The sequence below is a fragment of the Trichoplusia ni genome, chromosome 5 (assembly GCF_003590095.1).
Source record: "Trichoplusia ni isolate ovarian cell line Hi5 chromosome 5, tn1, whole genome shotgun sequence".
NCBI lineage: Eukaryota > Metazoa > Arthropoda > Insecta > Lepidoptera > Noctuidae > Trichoplusia > Trichoplusia ni.
This window is the reverse complement of record NC_039482.1, coordinates 2013684-2033385: the sequence shown is the minus strand read 5'-3', so window position 1 is coordinate 2033385 and position 19702 is coordinate 2013684. Positions and strand designations below refer to the sequence as shown.

At 35.8% G+C, this 19702-nt stretch overlaps 2 protein-coding genes across 16 annotated transcripts; one reads left to right on the top strand and one right to left on the bottom strand.

Annotated features, from left to right (window-relative positions):
• Positions 1 to 228: 228 nt before the first annotated feature.
• Positions 229 to 4186, top strand: LOC113494012 (surfeit locus protein 1). Its single transcript, XM_026872127.1, has 5 exons — positions 229 to 559; positions 745 to 866; positions 972 to 1169; positions 3567 to 3740; positions 3821 to 4186. The coding sequence occupies exons 1-5, from the start codon at positions 377 to 379 to the stop codon at positions 4035 to 4037; spliced, it is 894 nt and encodes a 297-aa protein (XP_026727928.1). The 5' UTR covers positions 229 to 376; the 3' UTR covers positions 4038 to 4186.
• Positions 4187 to 4635: 449 nt separating this feature from the next.
• Positions 4636 to 19355, bottom strand: LOC113494010 (ankyrin repeat domain-containing protein 11). 15 transcript variants are annotated; one of them, XM_026872111.1, is made up of 16 exons: positions 19144 to 19355; positions 18865 to 19021; positions 18624 to 18779; positions 17691 to 17948; positions 10388 to 10573; positions 9548 to 9734; positions 9162 to 9342; positions 8672 to 8891; positions 8314 to 8459; positions 7987 to 8145; positions 7801 to 7852; positions 7545 to 7711; positions 7237 to 7421; positions 6978 to 7086; positions 6637 to 6798; positions 4636 to 6541 (listed from the first exon to the last, which is right to left on the bottom strand). In XM_026872111.1, exons 2-16 carry the CDS (start codon positions 18998 to 19000, stop codon positions 6368 to 6370), a joined length of 2478 nt encoding a protein of 825 aa, XP_026727912.1. In that variant the 5' UTR covers positions 19001 to 19021; positions 19144 to 19355; the 3' UTR covers positions 4636 to 6367. The 15 variants fall into 15 exon arrangements, with proteins under 15 accessions (XP_026727912.1, XP_026727915.1, XP_026727914.1 ...); XM_026872114.1 differs by having other exon boundaries at positions 8314 to 8450; XM_026872113.1 differs by having other exon boundaries at positions 8678 to 8891.
• Positions 19356 to 19702: the final 347 nt, after the last annotated feature.

The window sequence follows — 19702 nt, the reverse complement described above, 5'->3', positions numbered from 1 at the left end:
TGGCTAACCCCAATGTTCGCTCTCGCATCTCATTTAAACGAGGTACTTCATTTAATAATGCTCTGAATTGCTGTTTCGCACCCAAAATACAATCGGCATAAAGAACTTCTAGACCAAAAGCTTAAAAGAAACTCCACATTGCGTTAATCAACAGACAACAAACACACCGGAAGACGATTGACATGACAATTGTATTAAACAAAACGTTTTTTTGGCGTCTGTCAGTGTCAATGTCACGCAAGTTCCATCTGTACTGTAGTCCGGTGCTGTCCGATCGTGGATTAAAAATACTATCAATTACAATCAAGAATCAAATTAGAGTAGATTCACCTGTTTCTTATCAGTAAAATTAGTTTAAAGGTTTCATTTTGTTAAAATGTCAACAATGTTTCCTGCTTTATGTCGCATGTCTCGTACTTTCGTAATCAATAACAACAATTCTGTTAAAATAACGCTTCGGAATACGATACGATACAACACCACTGTAGCTAATGTGCTAAAATCCTATAAAGTTAAACCTAAGAAAGAACCCGGGGAAGTGTTCAAATGGATTTTATTGGTATGTTTATATACACATGAAGAGCCTTGTTATATTACTTACTTGTTATAAAATACTTACTCTTAAAATTTAAGTTAACTGAAAATCAGATCATATTCCTACGAAACTATCAGCCTAGATATAATGTTCAAGAGGGTCCAAATCTATCAATGTAAACCTACTACCTACTAACATATGTATTGCAGATGATTCCAGTGACTTCTTTTGGTCTTGGTTGCTGGCAAGTGTACCGTCTACAATGGAAACTAGGGCTCATTGATATGATGAAAGCTAAGACTAATGCTACTCCAGAGCTAATACCAACAGAGTGAGTATTCACAACAAAATGTAAAACAAAACATGTATTGCACAATATTAGAAAAGTAAAAATGTTATATAATATTATAGTAATCATACATTTCCGTATTCTTAGTTTTGCAGAACTGGAACACATGGAATATATGCCTGTTAAGGTAAAAGGAGAGTTTCTCCATGACAAGGAAATACTTATTGGGCCCAGAGCATTAATTGAACCCGACACCCCTTTACCTAGGACTGGATCACTTGTCTCTGACCCCAAGACCAACCAAGGATGGCTAGTGATCACCCCATTCAAGTTGTCTGAAACAGGGTAAGAAATTATTTTATTTTTTACACTGTCCAATACTACACGGAAAGAAGTACACCTGTGTATGCATGCTTTCTTGACCTCTCCAAGGCATTTGACCTTGTGTCGTATGACTTGTTATGGGAGAAACTCAGAAAACCGCGTGCCTACACAGTACAACGGATTTTTCATTTCTGGTACCAAAACCAGAATAATTATGTAAGGTGGGCAAATGCCTTCTCGGACACGTACAGGTTGGAGTGCGGGGTGAGACAAGGTGGTTTGAGTTCTCCTAGGCTCTTCAACTTGTACGTGAATGAGCTTATAGTTGGGCTCAGCAGCACACGAGTGGGATGCTGGATTGACAACATTTGTATGAACAACTTTAGTTACGCAGACGACATGGTGCTGCTGACCCCAACTGTAAGTGCAATGAGGCAGTTGCTTGCAATATGTGAAACATATAGCATTCAGCATGGATTGATGTACAATGCTAAGAAGAGCGAGTACATGGTTTTCAAGGCCCCCGGTAAATGTACATTGAATGTGCCCGCAATAAAGCTAAATGGCATTGAACTAAAGCGGGTAGAAAAGTTTAAATATCTTGGACATTACGTTACAGAGGACCTTGAGGACCAGGTTGACATAGAACGGGAACGTAGGGCATTGGCGGTTAGAAGTAATATGCTGGCCCGCAGGTTTGTGCGTTGTAGTAAACAAGTTAAAGTCACTCTATTTAAAGCCTACTGTCAGACTTTCTACACGTGCAGCCTGTGGTTCAGATATACGCAGAGGACGCTCAATGCCTTACGTGTCCAATATAACAACGGGTTTAGGATGTTGTTGGGGTTGCCCCGTTTTTGCAGTGCCTCCGGTATGTTTGCGGAAGCCAGGGTAGACGGCTTCCACGCGGTAATACGCAAGCGGCTCGTATCACTACTGAGCAGGGTCAGGAGCAGCACCAACAGCATCCTGCAGGTTATTGCGGAAAAGCAGGACTCAGACATCCTGAAAGCATTTATACGCGCACAAATTTTACTATAAATCTTATTATTTTGTAATTATGTATGGACATTGTTCTGAAATAAAGATTATTATTATTATTATTATTATTTTATTTATGATTTAAATAAAATTGTAAATACTGTCAAATATTTGAGAGAGAGAGGAGCTCATGGCTAAGCTATAACCGCATAAGTGAATCGATCACAGGTTAAGCTATGCTCGACGCGGTTGGTCCGTAAATGGCTGACCATCTTTGTCATAACAAGTTCCTCCGTGTTTCGGAAGGCACGTTAAATTGTGGGTCCCGGCTGTTATTCCTACATCTTTGACAGTCATTACAGGTAGTCAGAAGCTTGAAAAAGTCTGACAACCAGTCTAACCAAGGGGTATCGTGTTGCCCAGGTAATTGGGTTGAGGAGGTCAGATAGACAGTCGCTCCTTGTAAAACACTGGTACTTAGCTGAAAACGGTTAGACTGGTAGCCGACCCCAACATAGTTGGGAAAAGGCTAGGCCAATGATGATGTAAATACTGTCAAATATAAATGTAGACAAGGAGGTAGGCAATAGGACATTTCAGAGTAGAATGCGTCATTTACATTGCAGGGAAGAGTGCAGGACGAGTATGTAAACATATACTTCTCTTGCCACTGCTTAATGTCACTCGTGCTGCCCAGCGCTCCCCAAAAGAGCGGTTTTTAGTGCGGACTTCAAAGGACCGGCAGCGCGAGCGGTAGGGTGTGTTTACATTCTGCTCAAGCGCAAAAAAGACAAATACAATGCCCCATAGAATTCTGCATTTCAAAATATTATCTTAAGCAGGTTGCTAGGTACTTACAAAGTTCTATTACGATGAATAGACCTTCATCTTCTACGACGTCTTTCCTTTTTTTTTTCATTTGATTTATTTTTAACTGACGCACATAATTATGTATCGCTAAAAGACACAGCGCGGACGCTGCAAAAATGTCAACTGCTGATCAAATGCTGATCTGCCATTGCCGGAACTTGAAAGCGAAGTGAGAGGAAGGGCAGTATGTAAACACACATATCCGTCGATCCTGCCACAGCAGTATTAAGGGAATTATTGCCGGCAGCGCGAGGAGCAGCGATAGGGGCTGAATGTAAATGACGCATAAATACCCTGGAAGTTTGGTTTTTTCACTGATAGGTGTTTTGCTCTAGTACCCAGCAGGGACCAAAAATGCTCATGTTATTTTTTGTGATCATTATTGTTATAAAATCTCACTCATAAACGGCAATCTAAACCTGGCATACTCTTAGTAAAGCATGTACATAACCAGATCAGTGATAACATAAAAGAAACACAAATATTAATGAAGCTTATATTGGTCTTGTTTTAAAATCTGCAGCCATAGTTATTTAGTCATTGAACCATTAGTTAAAATGATTTCAGAGAGGTAATTCTGATAAACCGAGGATGGATCCACCAAAGTCAGCGACCAAAAGATAAACGTCAGCCATCATTAGTGGAAGGTGAAATTGAATTGGTTGGTGTTGTGAGATTAACTGAAAAACGGGCACCTTTCATGCCTAAAAACAATCCAGAAAAAGGATCATGGTTCTCTAGGTAAGAAATTCTTTGAAAACCTTAGGCTTAATTTGGACTTATTAATTATCACGATACTAATAACTTTATGTACATTTTAGGGATTTAGACCAGATGAGTGCTTACCTTGGCTGTGCCCCTGTGTGGCTTGATGCACGGGGCATACCAGATCCACCACAAGGCTGGCCAATTCCCAACCAAACCAGAGTCACTTTGAGGAATGAACACCTATCATACATTGTCACCTGGTATTCATTATCCATACTTACAGCTATCATGTGGCGTCGCTATTTTATTAGAAAGTTACCATTATTGTAAATAAATAGTATTATTTACGTTATTGTTACATTGAAATGCATTTTACTTTGTAAATTAGCTATTTATAGTGCTTTTGTTAATTGCTTTAGATGTTCAAGAGTAATACGTATTTGTAACTAGTTTCAATAAATTAAGTATGTAATAGTGAATTTAATTGTAATCTTCCTATTCAAAGACGTCACGGTAAATTACCGATACAAGTTTCGATATCCTTTCTAAACTTTATTTTTAAACATTTCTTCTAACCAAAATAGCGCTCTCCCGTTATCTAGAAAAAGCAAGGTTCCAGTGGTCTCTAAAACTAACACCACAAAAAACTATTGGCCCTGTCTCCGAAGCATTTCGAAGATAGTACATTATTTTCCCTGCTGAACTACCAATTTAAAGATAAAAATCCTCAAATTGAAAACCTGGAAATGGCAACTGCTGTTTTAAAACTTTTCAAGGGTAAGTCCTAATTTTTCTTCAGCACATATTTTAGTGTCTTTTCACATGTTTTAAAAGCTTAATGTTACATTAATAATAAACTTTCAAGGTTGTTATTGATGTGGTTTCTTTCTTCAGGAATTGGTGGGAAACACAAATTAAACACAGTAAATAATATGATTGAGATCTAATTGGACTCATAAGAGTTTGATAAACAGATATATGAAATTAGTATTAGCAGGTCTACTCTTGAATTCGATTTCAGTTGAAGTATGAAAATATGATTACATAGTATTGTATCCAATGCTGATCAGTAAAGAAATTCAAGAGTAGACTTACGTTGCAACATAGATTTCAAAGGAATAAGTCCCAAGTGTTGTAGCCCTGAGAATATTATTAGCGAAACAAATCGTACATGAACTGAAATCCCTGTGTAGTATTTTTAAATGATGCTGTGCAAGGGTATATTGACAGGTATGCTGTGTCATTTTATGCAAAAGCCCCTACTCTCGCCGTGCCGTCATCTTAATAGATACAGATAAAGCACAGCATAGCAATATATATAGGTAAATATCACAAAAATGACCACAATTCTTTACGTCTTTGATTTTATTACAATTATGTAGAAAATTGCTTCAATAGTTGGGACAACTCCATACTTTAGGTAACTATAAAAACCGTATTATGAATATGTTAGTTTTAAACTACGCAGCTATCAAGCGCCTCTGCGTATTTGCGCCTTTACTCAGTCTTTGCCGCAATGTGTGTTAAATATTAAAATACGGTTTTAATTCGTTTACACACAATTCTTATCTGCAAATAAAATCCAATCCAAAACCTTATGGTTACACCAACATAATTTATGATGATACACAAATGCGACTCAAAACCAACCATACTCTGAGACCTACACAGTGGTAAAACGAATGTTATAGGAGTGTATATGATGATCAAGATGTTTCAGATGATTCTTAACAATTATAAAGTAGTCCACCTTCTTTTCGGAGGAGAAAAACATATTTAATTTAGATTTTATTCAACTTAATATCTCTATAGAAACAAAATGTAATATATTTTATTCCATTGAAATGGATATAAAGATTTCGTTAATATAACGAAGTGCGGCGCGTAAAAGATCGAAACGCGCTGGTGGCAATGCCAGATGATGAGAGACACATAGATGTCTAATAATTTTACATGATACTTAATTACGTACAACTTAATAAAATTACATATATATACAACTTGTCAGAAATTTAACATTAAGAATTTATGAGAAATAATTTTAATAAAATAGCGCCGTATCTTATTGTACTTAACAAAAGTCGAACCAAGGGTACCTACCTTAAATAACATAATGCAAAGTAACTGTGTAATTAATTACATATTCTATTATACATAATTATTACACGCTCAAGTAATCAAGACGTTTAAATAAGTAACCTTTACAATTCGGAAAACGCGTTGAAAAGGTCACTGATACACGTACAGTTTACTCGTTCATGTATACCCAGAAAGAGCAAGGACAATGAAAAAATAAAGCATTTATAACAATTATGTATAGTGATTGTCCTTGCGATAGCTATAAAAAACTTAATTTAGATTTTTGATCATCTTCCGGTAACATGTTATTAATTGTTAAATGATAGGTGTGCAGTATAATTAATAACTGTGATAAATAACAAGTTATCGAAAAATGTTGCGCGGGAGAATAGAAGGCTGACTCGACAAACGTCGAGCAAATTTAGAGTTTAAAATCCAATTTTGTAGCTCCGCTTGATTCTTATTACCAATCGATGTTATAATTATTTTTTTAAGATTAAGAAAAAACTTAAACACTAGTATTTATGTCAACACGACATACGTGAAGACGTTACATGAACACAGGCAATATGAACTTAAATTCAAGCGGGCAAGTCAAAATTCGACACGTGTATTTGAGGCACGTGTACTGGATCAATTTTGGGCGTTGTTTTATAATCGCATATTCCACACTCTTTAAGTTTCCATTCCCATCCCATCGTCTGTACTGCGTGCAGAGTTTGTGCCTCTGTGTGTTGACGCCGAAGCATGCCTTCCTGTAATTTTTACGGATTGCCGTCAATACTTGTGGAGAATAGTATAAAAACCATATTTTTTTTAGGTTTATCAATGCAGATATTTCGGAACTTACTTTGATCTTCTCCCATTTGTCATCGACTTCTTGGAGCCAAGAATTAATCTGTCTGCCGTTGCAGCGGGAGCGCTGAGCGTTACGTTTCTCTTCCTGCTCTGGGGCTAATACATTGTAGACTTCTTTGTCTCGTAGTATTGTGCACACGGAGAAAGGAAGAGACTGTGAACAAAATTTCATGTTAAACGAACGCACAGACTTTCTATCTAAAAGGAAATGCTTATACTTCCAGGAAACTGGATGAATCTGATCATTCCTTGTTTAATAACAAGAATTGCTTGCTTATAGAGGTTATCCAAATCTCTGCACACAATGAATATCTCAGAAATAAAAAAACTTACTTGGTTGGCCACGGCGCGTTCGGCGCGCCCGTGAACACGCAATATTTCTTGTTCGACAGCCAACACAAGCTTCTCTTTTTCTACTAGATGTTGTATACGCAGCCTTGTTCTATTGAAATGTAAATAATTAAATCAGTAAAATTAAAAAAAGGAAAAGAACTACGAATGACAATTAATTACACCAACTTTTGTTTAGAAGTTTAAAATGAGATAAACAGTAAGATCCGCCTTTGTATGACTGTTAAATAAATTGATTCACCTTTCTTTTTCTTGAGTTGTAAACTCGTTAATCATTTGCGATGGCAAATTGTGGGGTATTTCAATTTGCGGGTCAGCATTCACGTTACCCTGAAGTGTGTATGTGCAGCGATTCATCAAATATTTGTTGAAATCCTTTGGAGGTTTGGGTTTTACCGGGAACAAACCTTTCTGGCGACGGTCGATCTGTACGAAAGGTTATATAAACCAGAAATTAAATATAGACAAAACTGCATCACATTTATATTAAAAAAAAAATATGCTTTCTTTTGCTTATGTCGATACACAAAGAAATTATAGGAAACTCACCTGTTTTCTAATGTGAATATACATTTGGTATGGGTTGGAATGGGTTATGTTATGCAGGCTTGTGCTTGTTTCATGTGATTCGCTCTTGGATTGATCACGCGAATGACCATCCTTTGATGCTTTAATTTTCCTTTTTCTTGGGTGAAGTTCCACATGCCCTGCATTTGCTAAAATAAAAAAGCATAAATAATAGTATTTGATAACAGTGGAGTAAAATAGAAAAGAAATATAACTATTTTGTAAATGTTTAACTTACATTCCGATCTACCCGAATTCGACGATGACACCGTGTGGTCGTGATCTTGGCCCTAAAATGAAAAATAACAAAGTATAAGCATCACACCTATTTACGAAAAACGTAAAGGAATTGAACATTTTCAAAAGGATCGTGTGAGTTATATAAACAACTATTGTTAAAAATTTGAACTACTCATGTACTTACAGAGCCCGAAGGTTGAGGACTTTTATTGGAATTCAAGTTAGCTTGAGCCTGTCCCGCCCCGGAGCGGCTGTCATTCCCTGTCTGAGGGGACGTCCTCTCCTTATCTTTATCTTTCTCCCCGTCATTCGCCCTATGAGAACGGAGGACTCTCTGTCCAGCCTTCGGACGAAAAGTAGGTTTATGAGCATATGTTAGTTCAGGTATTTAGAATAATCATGAAATGATACGTTATAATAAAAATAAAATGAGGCTTTGCATTCTGTAACACTAACACACGAATGTTTTGTAAAGTTAGAAATCTTAGAAATAATGTCGAATATTTATTACCTTGCCTCCTTCCCCTCGCTTGTCATCGGAGTTGCCGTCTGAGCTATCGGATGTCTGTCCTGTGTCTGTGCTGGTACACGGAATGACGTACGGCAAAGTCGATGCGCTACCCCGACCCTTGCCGCTTCCTCTTTGACCTGTACCACCTAAAGAAAATTAGTCAACACGAATTGTAACGGAAATTTACGAAAATATTACACAAAGCGAAGAAAGAAAACATACTAATACTAAAAGCGCGGCAAAGCTGAATATTCAAATATTTCTAAGTAGCAAAAATGCCATTCCAAAATCTTGCGGAAAAGAGGCACGACCCTGCAGCCGTCCCTCTATAGTTACATCGAGTTCGATAAAATCTTACCCTCACCCTCCTGCTCGTTCCTGCTGCCGGAGCCGCCCGCGCCGCCTGGGATCACAATCTTCAACGGCGGGACTTTCGGTGCTGCTGACTCCTGGCTTTTTGGATCGTCGTCGCCATCGTTGTTGTCTTTGGCTTGATTTGGTTTTGGACTAGCTACTGGGCTCTTTCTGTCTTGTTTGCCAAGTTGTAGGCCGCCACCCTTTCCTCCTCCAGATTTGCCCTAAGTACAATGTAATAATATTGATGCAATTAATTTGCACTTTTCAATTTTAAATCTAAGGGCCCAAGGGGTAAGATATTTATGTTTACGTTTAATCAAAATAAAACACTGTTATAAGGATTTTATATTTATAGCAGGCCTGACTGACACAATTTTAAAGTAGCTGTCATGTATCATCCCAATCAAGGCAGTAAAATCTTAGTTTATGGAAAAAAAATGTGTTCAAGCCAACATCTACCTTATTTATTATTATCATGACTGAAATATTACCTGATGTGAACCTTGTGCGTTTGCCTTAGAGCCAACGCCTCCTTTTCCCTGCGACTGCGCCGCCCCCTTGCCGGAGCCTCCAGCTCCGCCCTTGCCAACGCTCTGAGAGCCACCGCTTTTACCCAGCGGCAGGGCGCCCGTCTTGCTCGCCGGTCCCGGTGGCTTACTGCCGGTTAGGATACTGTGAATTAAAATGTGATGAACCCTCGACTATACTTAGGTGATTTAGCTCATCCCCGAATATTACATTAGTCAAAGGCGTAAAAAGCTCGAACAAACAATACATTAACTGCCACTATTTTAAATTCCGGTAGGCATCATGGCAAGTATAATTATATTATACTTATAAATATTGTATGGTATAGCTCGGTAGCGACCCGCCTCACCGTCCAGTTCCACTCCGCGCCACGGGGGCGGGCTTCCCCATCGGCTCCTTTTCTTCCGTCTCCTTCCGTTTCTTACGTTTGGAAACATCATCTTCGGCCGCTTCATTGTCTCCAGATTCTTCGTATGAACGTTTGTTGCATTCGTCCTGAGTCGATGACACCACCCCGCTACTTAGCTGTGTACCATCTGAAATCAATGAAAGATTGAATTACAATCTTTACTAAATTTATGTTTTCATATCTTACAGTAAACTCTGTACCCATTTTCTAAAAACCAACTACATATTAATTTGTTTAGTCGCCCAAATGCATCAATCACCTCCAAAACAATTTAACACAATTGTTACAGTTATCAGAATTTAAGAGTGCTTGTTTTGTATACAATTACTAACCAGCATTTAGATATTTCCTCTCAGTGGTAACCAATTTAAGAAGATTAAATGGTGAATGTTTCATGTAAGCTTATTTAAACAAATGTTCAGTGTAGATATTATAGCATTTTATAAGTGTACTGTATTCTAGGTATTCATTATTGGTTTATTCTTATGAAAAATAAACATTATTTACATTCACACAAACAAACATACACAACATACAGTAAGTACATAATATTATACAACATATTTTCGTATGCATTTTCAGGATATCTCTAAAAACCAGAAACTTAAGGAATAAAGAAAAAAATATAGTTAATACACGTCTGGTAATAAAATGATGTTCCAATTAGTTATTGTAATATAATTTACAAATCATCAATAATTATAAGGAATCCAAAAATTGACGAGGTTAAAGTTGCGCCCTGAGTTAGGCCATATTCAAAATTTTTTGGTTGCCTCTAACCGTCTCTGGATTCAGCGGTTCCCCCTTTTTCCTGTGTGGTGATGTCCTTGCCATCAAAATGTTCCCCCTGCGCTAGGGTCTCCATGTTGTTCCGCTTACTGCAATCGCTGTTACCACTGGCATTGCAACCTTTTTTGATGCTGTCATCCCTTGCCCGACTGACGTGTGTTGCTCTCGCGTTATTATCTGTTTAAATAAACCAACATGTTCCACATAAAAAGGAACTTTTTCCTGAGATAGTTAAGTACAGTATATATACATGACAGTCCCAGTCTATGTTTTTTTTTTTTTATATTTTGCAAACTTCTTCAGCACTGTGTGAATGAGAAAATCTTATAAAGCTTTGCGATTTTTATATTAGTAGATTTTAATTATAAATTAACTAATGTGTTGGTATTGCAACTTATGAACAGATAAAAACAAGATGTTTTAAGTACATAATAAAACACATTTTATATTGATATCATTATACTTACCTGAATCAGTTAGTGATTATCATGAGGGTATAACAAGTTCAGACAAAGGTGGGGTATACACTGTTAGTGATATTTGGTAAGACTGTTATTCTTTAGTGATTATTCAAAATTAAGCAGTTAGCAATTAATTCATGTCAATGATTAAATACAGTCATAAAGTAATAGATACTTTGTCCATAGTTCAAGCTTTTACACTTTTAAACTAAGTCCTTAACTACCAATAACTTTTTTAAACCTAATGTCTAAACTAACTAAAACTTTTTCATTAAGTTTGTTTAAGAGTCTAAATATAGAATTCCAGGATTGTGCAATTTGTTTCAATTTACTTGATACTGAGTCATTCCTTTTTAAGGTTAAGTTTAGATTATGGTTATTTATAACTTTACATTAAGAAATTGTGAATTGAAAGCAGTTAAATAAGTAATTGGTACATAAAAAATACATATACCCATACTAATTAAGCTATGACTAATTACAATAATTAAAGAATAGCTGGAAGTCATTAGCCTGATAACTACACATCATTGTCAACACACAATAAATAAGTTATTGACATTTAAGTGTTATAATAATCCTACAACTAAAGTAGTAGACTACTTCAAAGTGCACCAAATACTGTCAATCATGTCCTAAACTGACAATTAAAACTAAGTAACTTACCACAAATGATCAACTCATTTTTCAAATAGAAAAAGTCATTTAAATTCTTAATAAGTTTTATTTTACCTTAAAATCATTATATTACTTTATGACTGCCAGGCCCATTCAAACTTCACTAAACAAAACACTCCACACTTCAGAAGAAACTTTTGTTAGTACAATTCGATTTATTTCAGAGTAACAAACTTTCGTAATGAACACAGACATGTACTTTACAGATAATTACAACAGTTTCTCAGACGTATGATTTGTAATTAACATACTTATATTAAATAAGACAACATTTCTTTTAATAACTCAACTTAAAAATTTAATTATCATGACGTTCTGCAGTATATTTAAAGTGATATAAATAAAATGAACCTGTTATGACTGCAATGAGTGAAGGTTTAACAGAACACTAATACGTGTGTTCTAACATAATCATATTGTCACGTCAATAAGATCATCATTAGGAGTTTACGCAGGGGTCACAGCACGACCGCGGATGAAGTGCGGCGTGCATCATGATTTTGGTCAAACTCTGAGGCGAATAATGAGTACACTTGAACTCCCCTTTATTGTGCGAGAGCGTCCTCCTTTGCATTTCACGTTGGCCGACAGTTTGATAAGATTATACTCGTCCGTAAACTGTAATTTTCCACAATAAAAACTTATGCTAAATCGGTCTACAAGACCGCCACGAAGTTGGCGTCAAGGATCGGCCATCATTCGACAGCCTAAGAAACACGCCCCAAAACGTTCCTTTGTACGTACATGTGTGGATGTAATACTGTCAAAAATAGTATCAGTTTCTTAGAAATATTATTCTGAACATTTCTTACAATATCAGATGTTTTCTTTAAACGGAGGTTGATTTACAATTAGTTTTAACTACCTTTACATAAAGTGTTAAATTCGACAAGATGACGTATTTCATTATGCTTATTCTTAGTTGGTTACAGACAAAACATGTAACGAAACAATAGAATCTACGATGGAATGAATGACAATGTTCACGAAACGCACGAACTTCAGTTTGATCTACGTTCCATTACGTGTAGAAGACGTTTTCTTCACATATTTATTTTAACATTTTTTTTACTATTATTATTTGCAAGAGGCATTTTTTAAAGTTTAATGATATCATAAGACTATTTGCATTTTACGAAAAGGCTGGCGCAGATAGTGGTTATAAAAGTATAGTTTGGTATCTAATATTAATAAATTATAGAGCAATCTAAATGTCTGACATTAGATTATTTAGATACCCAGGCTTTAATTAATATAGTAACTTTTCTTTGTATTTAAGGAAAATAAAACTACTTCATATAGACATCTATGGGATTTCGAAATAAACCACTAAGGGTTCCGTATTAATTTGTGATAAGTTTAAAAAAGTAACAAGAACCAAGTAGCGAACACCAACTTACCGTAAACCAGGTGCAAATAGAACTTGCACACAAAGGGTTACGTATCATTTTGTAAAAACAGCGAAAATAAGCAATTTGCTGTCTTGGTATAACTGTATGGGTGATAAGTCCTTAAAATATTAGCGTAATTTTATTAGCGACATCTCATACGTTTATGTGGACTGTAAAAATTTAAAGATTTTGGCTGTCGATAAACGGACGGGCAGACAGAGGGGTCCTATTAAAAGGGCCTTTAACGAAGACCCCTTGGTTACAGAACAAAAAACATCCAGTTTTTTTGGCATCGGATAAGTAGGGTAAAATATCGCAGGCCTCGGCTTCGCATCGTCAACATTTATCGGTGAAAGAGAATGAGTGAATGAATGAGTTTCAGAAAGAGAGGTATTTTACACAAATGATGAGCTATCCAATGGCAATAATAGGTGGCATAGCCAAAAATCGGCCAAATATAGGAAGTAAAAGTTAATTCAATTACTTTGAAAAGAGGAAAGATGGATGCTTCCAATTCCAGTGACTTTTGAACACGAGCACACTTCTGAACTGCTAATGAACGCAGCGTGAGGCTTTTTTAAGCTTTCGAGATGGACACTTTGAATTGAAGAACGAAACTCGCGGAAGACTGCCCAGGCGAAAAATCAATTGAGGGGGTGATGGGAACCGAGGCAAAACAAACTACATGAAAAATAAATAACCCAAGAATTAGCGGCACGGCTCCTTTCGTTAGGATACAATATTTGCCCATTTGCGTCTTTGGGCTTGTGACTTACTCCGGGACACGGATTAAAATCCGTGGTGCAGGAGCATTTTTTTTTTAAATACCTTTATCCGATCTGGTCAAGTATTCACGGCAAACGTCTAAAACATCCCCAACTCATGAATCTCACTTTCCCGTTAATATTTCCTGAAAACGCAAGAATATATAGGGCGAAAGTTTTAAATCTACAGGAACTGCAGGTAGAAATGAAACGATTCTAACCTTGCTACAACGAACTACATTTTTTAAGGGATTTGGACGATTTAAAATTTGAAATTATGTTTACAGGTTGTCGACTGTAGATCAGAATTTTATCGGCACAGCATCAATTTATAGTGCGGCCGATGCACGTCAGAATAGAACTACAAACTATCGTTGTCTCTGTTTAACATAACTAGTTTGTATACCTTTATCTCGCTCTAACAAACTTTAAGTTTCTTCCTTTTACATATTATTAGGCAATATTTTACTTATATAAATAATGTAAAAGATAAAAAATCGGAAATGTCATGCTTTCACCCCTAACAATTAAATACCACCCTATTCAGTCAACCAATTTAATAAAACAACCGGTCGGGTTTTTCTGATCAAGTGGCAATTCACGATCAAAATGCAAACACGCTTCGGGCGAACGTAAACCACTAAAGCAATAAATAATTAATTGAAACCGAATTAATGAAATATATTCGCAATGTCGAATGCGGTAACTGAAATAATGACATCGTTACATCAATAGTACGTATACGTTTATACTAGTGCATGAAGCTAAGAGTCACAACAATGTATACTATCTTACAACTATCTTCACGCTAAAATCCATTTTCGACGCTATGGCGTAAGAAATCACGGCCTATTTCATACTAGTCCTAAAATTGGCATATATTATCTATACTAATCTATATCTATATACTAATATATAAAGCTGAAGAGTTTGTTTGTTTGTTTGAACGCGCCAATCTCAGGAACTACTGGTTCAAATTGAAAAATTATTTTTGTGTTGAATAGACCACTCATCGAGGAAGGTTTTAGGCTAAAAACCATCACGCTGCGACTAATAGGAGCGAAGATTCAATAGAAAATGTGGAAAAGCAGGGCAGATATAAATCATAACTTATATCTTCTAACCACGCGGACGAAGTCGCGGGCAACGGCTAGTAAAGGCTAAAGTTACTCTGTATATTTTGATAACCACTACAGTTTACCAAATTTTAATAAAAAAGGTATTTCCCACGCTCTGGTGCTGTATCAATTTAAGCAGAGTGGGTTCTTACGTTTTTCCCTTTTCAGCCCTGCTGTGTATATTTATAACGATTTAATGAATACTTAGGATACATCAACATTTATAGTTATTACAATTCGATATTACTGGTAAACTGAAACTGTTTTGAAAAAGTAAAAAAATATGGATTTAGAAAAGATAATTACTAGGGCCTGAGAACTTTCTTATTTTCTTCTTGTTAAGTTTATTTTCGGTAACGTCTGACCTTTACTCGCCTTTCCATTTATAAACTCACTGAGTACCTATTTCATAGCAACCAGATTCGTTGCGCGAATGTAGCGCCATCTAGTATAGTCGACTAATACTGAAAATAAACGCGGCTGTGCAGTTTGCTTCTTTAGTAATGGATGGCTAGGTCTCTCAACTACTCTATCTATGAATTTATTTATTTACTCCTAACTTCGTCTTGCGTTTTAACTCGCCTCTTCTTTCCCGCAGAATTGTCGAGTAAGGAATTTGTCCACGTAATTTACTATCTGTATGTTAATTTCATCTGATTGTATTCTGTCGTAATTGCCTTTGAGAATAAAATAGTAAGAACCACACAGTAAAATTTTAACCATCCTACTATAAAGGCGAAAGTTTGTAAGTATGGATGTATGGATGTTTGTTACTCTTTCACGTAAAAACTACTGAATGGATTTGAATGAAACTTTACCACAATATAGCTTATACATCAGAATAACACATAGGCTACAATTTTTGAGGTTTCTAATGTGAGGTCGTAAAAAAAACACATTTTTTGCGCTTACATTGCAAACGCTGACTGAATCCTACAAGATAGATAGAAGGCAGGTATAAATTATAACTTATGTTTTCTAACCACGTGGACGAAGTCGCGGGCAACAGCTAGTAGCAAAATAAAACTTGTATTATTGGCATAGCTTCTTAATACCGTTAATATCAGCTATTGATTTCATTTACATTAAGATATTCTGGCTCTGCAGAAAATTGCGATTGTTTTTGTAAAGTTTAATGTATACTCCATGGTAGTCTTTTTTTGCTACTTGGTTTGGTAATAGAGATCATCAAAACACTACTCTACTTTGCACGATTTCCTTTAAGCCATTCCCGAAATAGGGCAAACGTCGGGGAGTTCATAATAATAATATTCGGTTAGGTCTGGATGTCCTTTGTGAGAAATTGAATAATAGCGAGACCCCTGCGACGTACAGGATCAATTCCCAAGGGCTCAAGTCGTAAAAAACGTAAGCTCTTTGAAAGTTGTCAAAAGGGCAGACTTCATTCAAATTAATAATAGATTCTTATTAGTGATCCGCAATGCATGAAGGTTATGCTATTTCCAACCGAAACTTGTACATTAATAAACCAGATAAACGATTAGCAATTGTTAACCATACATAATTAACTGGACTAATAATTTCTTTAATAAGATAAAGCATAGAAATTTAGGTCACTTAAAATACCTCATCGGTGAAAAAAGTAAATTAAATTTATTATGTTATATTAAATTTTTAAAGACCTGTTGCCTCTTGCATTTATGGAAGCCTAAATTATTCTAACACATTGTTTTACAAGCTATGAAGAGTATTCTTTAAATAACTGCATATTATAAGCAAAGAATCTTATACTTGTTAGACTTACTGTAGCATCTAAAACAGTAATGACCGTCTGCATTTACAATATTTGTGAAGACTTACTTTTTATTAAAACAATATTTAAGTAAACAACTATTATTTAACCCTCGCAAAAACGCTAAATAAACGTATTAAATAGTTTAAATTATATATTTAAATACCATTATCATCATCCTACTCCTACATATCATTAAATATTTTAAAGAAAATACCACAAAAACAATATTTTTCCAGATTTTGTCTGTATACCAACAAACAAAATTAAATGTGAAGTCAAACACCTGTTGATTCTTATAATTTAAGAAAACGCTTTTTCTCTTTTCAAAATAACATACTAAAATGCAATTATGTTTGAACTTACCTATGACGCAACACAGTAACAAATTGTTTTCGTTAACAAATTTCTACCATCAACTAGCATAACACTAAATCCATATAATTCTAAACATCAAACAACATGCATTTATTGGCCAAAAATAACCAAACCAATTAGTCAGATATTTTAGTCCAAACAAAAATCTAAATGGAACTACTTGAGGAAGCTATGATTTATCAACATGCCGAATCTAAACACATAATACAGTTAATGATGTATGTAAGGATCAGTCGCCAGATTGTGATGTTCTAGGCATCTACTTAGTTACATGAGGTGAACATTCAGTTTGTTTGAGACAAGCATGACTAGTTTTCGACTTTTTTTGTAATATTATCAAAATTTTGTTGTTCACTGTACATATTATAAATTTGGTCATTTGATACCCTTAATTTTGTTGTTTTTAGTCATATACAATGTGATTTTATGTGTTAATTTGTTCCCTTAGATGGTGAAACCTTACAAAACTGTAGATTGTCCAGTGCAAATTAATATGCAATTGATTAAAGGAACTCAATGGTTTTGTTGGTGAAATGATAAGGCATAAAACTTACAAATTGTATTGTTTGTAAGATAATGTCAACTTGTACCATTATATTTAATGAAAACATAATATTAATGAGTAGCTAGTGTATAAACTATGCTAGCTCTATTATGAAGGATTAAATAACTAAAACATTAATATTTCTGCATATTATTTTACCCTAGACAGTCGACTATAAATAGATCAATCGGAATTAGGAAAACATACCTTTCAAAGACTCCACGTATTCAAAGATGTGAGGTGCTGCATAATCTGATGGCATTTTCCCCTTAGTGTTCTTGACAAATGGATCGGCTCCATGTTCAATGAGAAACTTAACCATTTCTAGATTGCCAGAAGTTGTGGCATCATGTAAAGGAGTATCATCATCTAAACCCTTTGCATTGACATTTGCCCCACCATTTACAAGTACCACTACAACTTGATACCACCCATAACTGCACGCTTCATGAAGTGGTGTCCACCCTATGATTTAAAATTTTAGTTATTATTATAACATATTTGCTCCATCCAAGTGAGCTAACTCCTCTTGATGGTGATATGTTGAATGTGTTGTTGACAACTGTGCTACCTGTGAAGTTTGTATTGTTCCTGACTACGATAAAAATTAAAATGAAACTAGATATTAGTTTAAAGTAACGTTATTAAAATAATAACTATCTACCAGAAATTAAATAGATTTGACTGTAAATCTTGCTAAGATAAGTTAATGCCGAATACTAGAAATGTTGAACATCGCTAGTTTTGTTGTTGACACCCCTTACAAACTAATCATGCTTGTGCTAGGGGAGGAATCATCGCAACATAGATAAATTCAAGCTCACATTATAAACACAGATCATATTAGATAAAAGTATTCTTGTAGCCTGAGTAGTGAGGTTTAGCTTGAACTTATTGTATTATGTTTGTTTCTATGTGAACATGAACAAGTATTAACTAAAACATCAATACAACATGTGACAACAACAAACATTGACTTTAAAAATTCAACATCAACAGTCTCAAACATATATTTCTTGGATTGACAAATGTAAGCAAATACATTTCATACTTGTAATAATGTGAAAGCAAAAGTAGAAACATGGATAAAATGGAGGAATCTAATAGAACATTGACCATTTAATGGAATCACTACATTACCAGCAAAATCTGGTACATCAGGATCTTGTCCTTGATCAAGCAGCTTCTTGACTTGGTCGTGATCACCCCTGATAGCTGCTACGTGCAGAGGTGTCTCACCACGCTCGTTGCGCTGCTGTCTCGTACGTTTTCGTTCTTCTGCTGGGGTCGGAGCGGCTGGACACGAAAATGGCGGGAAGTCAGTTCTGGCAGCACTAAGCAGCCTAAACTTGGAAAGTTTTCAACTTTTGCAGGAACTAACCTGGTGGGGCGTCCTGTGATGAGATCTGCATCACCAGCGCCAGTTGCTGCCGCTCCGACATGGGCGCTATGACTTGGGCCCGTGGCGCGCCGTCCGGCCCGCGCCCGGAGCCCCTCGACCGCGACGTCGATGGCATGCTTCGGGCATAACCAGCTCTCTACGTAAATAACCAAATTGTATGATTCAGCACTGCACATTAGATAGCACTAACAAGTATTTAAGAATCACTAGGCCACCGAATATACTATAACAAGATGTAAAACGACAATAATTAGGTACCTTACTTATGGCGCCAGAGGTAAGTCTACCTACATTTAAAACATCGTCATTAAGTTATTACACATTTTCACCGCGGAAATAAAGAAGCAAGAAAACTAAGCATATCAGAATTTCTTGAAATTCTACAAATTCGAAGGTAATCTTCAGTGAATAATTTCTACAACACTCAACAGACAGAGGAATGACAACTTCATATAAAAAAAGTGTGAACAAAATTCGATTATGCTGCCATCTAACTAAGTTCCAATATACTATTTCAAGCGGGAAAATTTGTAAGCAAAGCCCATGCCCATGTGAAATTGATATACATTTGAAAAGAAATGTGAGCACGATAATCAGTTTTAGTAATTTTAATGACAATTAGAAAGTGTAATCTCTCAATTTTATTTATCAACAGCTCACTCAGAAAAAAATAAGATACAATACGAAGTATAAAAAGTAAAACCAAACAAATAAGGTTGTTATTAGATACCGATTATAATAATAATGATGGCACTCGGTTTTTAGCTACAGCTACAAATTAGCCACTTTTGTTGGCCTATAATGTAGGATCGATGTA

Bases quoted from the DNA above. Each gene is read 5' to 3' on its own strand.
- LOC113494012 (XM_026872127.1), top strand. From the start codon at position 377: ATGTCAACAATGTTTCCTGCTTTATGTCGCATGTCTCGTACTTTCGTA. The intron at 1,170-3,566 runs GTAAGAAATTAT...AAATGATTTCAG, and splicing joins TTCAAGTTGTCTGAAACAGG to AGAGGTAATTCTGATAAACC. The intron at 3,741-3,820 runs GTAAGAAATTCT...TGTACATTTTAG, and splicing joins AAAGGATCATGGTTCTCTAG to GGATTTAGACCAGATGAGTG.
- LOC113494010 (XM_026872111.1), bottom strand. From the start codon at position 19,000: ATGCCATCGACGTCGCGGTCGAGGGGCTCCGGGCGCGGGCCGGACGGC. The intron at 17,949-18,623 runs GTAATGTAGTGA...TTTAAATCATAG, and splicing joins TGATGTACCAGATTTTGCTG to GGTGGACACCACTTCATGAA. The intron at 7,087-7,236 runs GTGAATCAATTT...ACATTTCAATAG, and splicing joins ACAACTCAAGAAAAAGAAAG to AACAAGGCTGCGTATACAAC.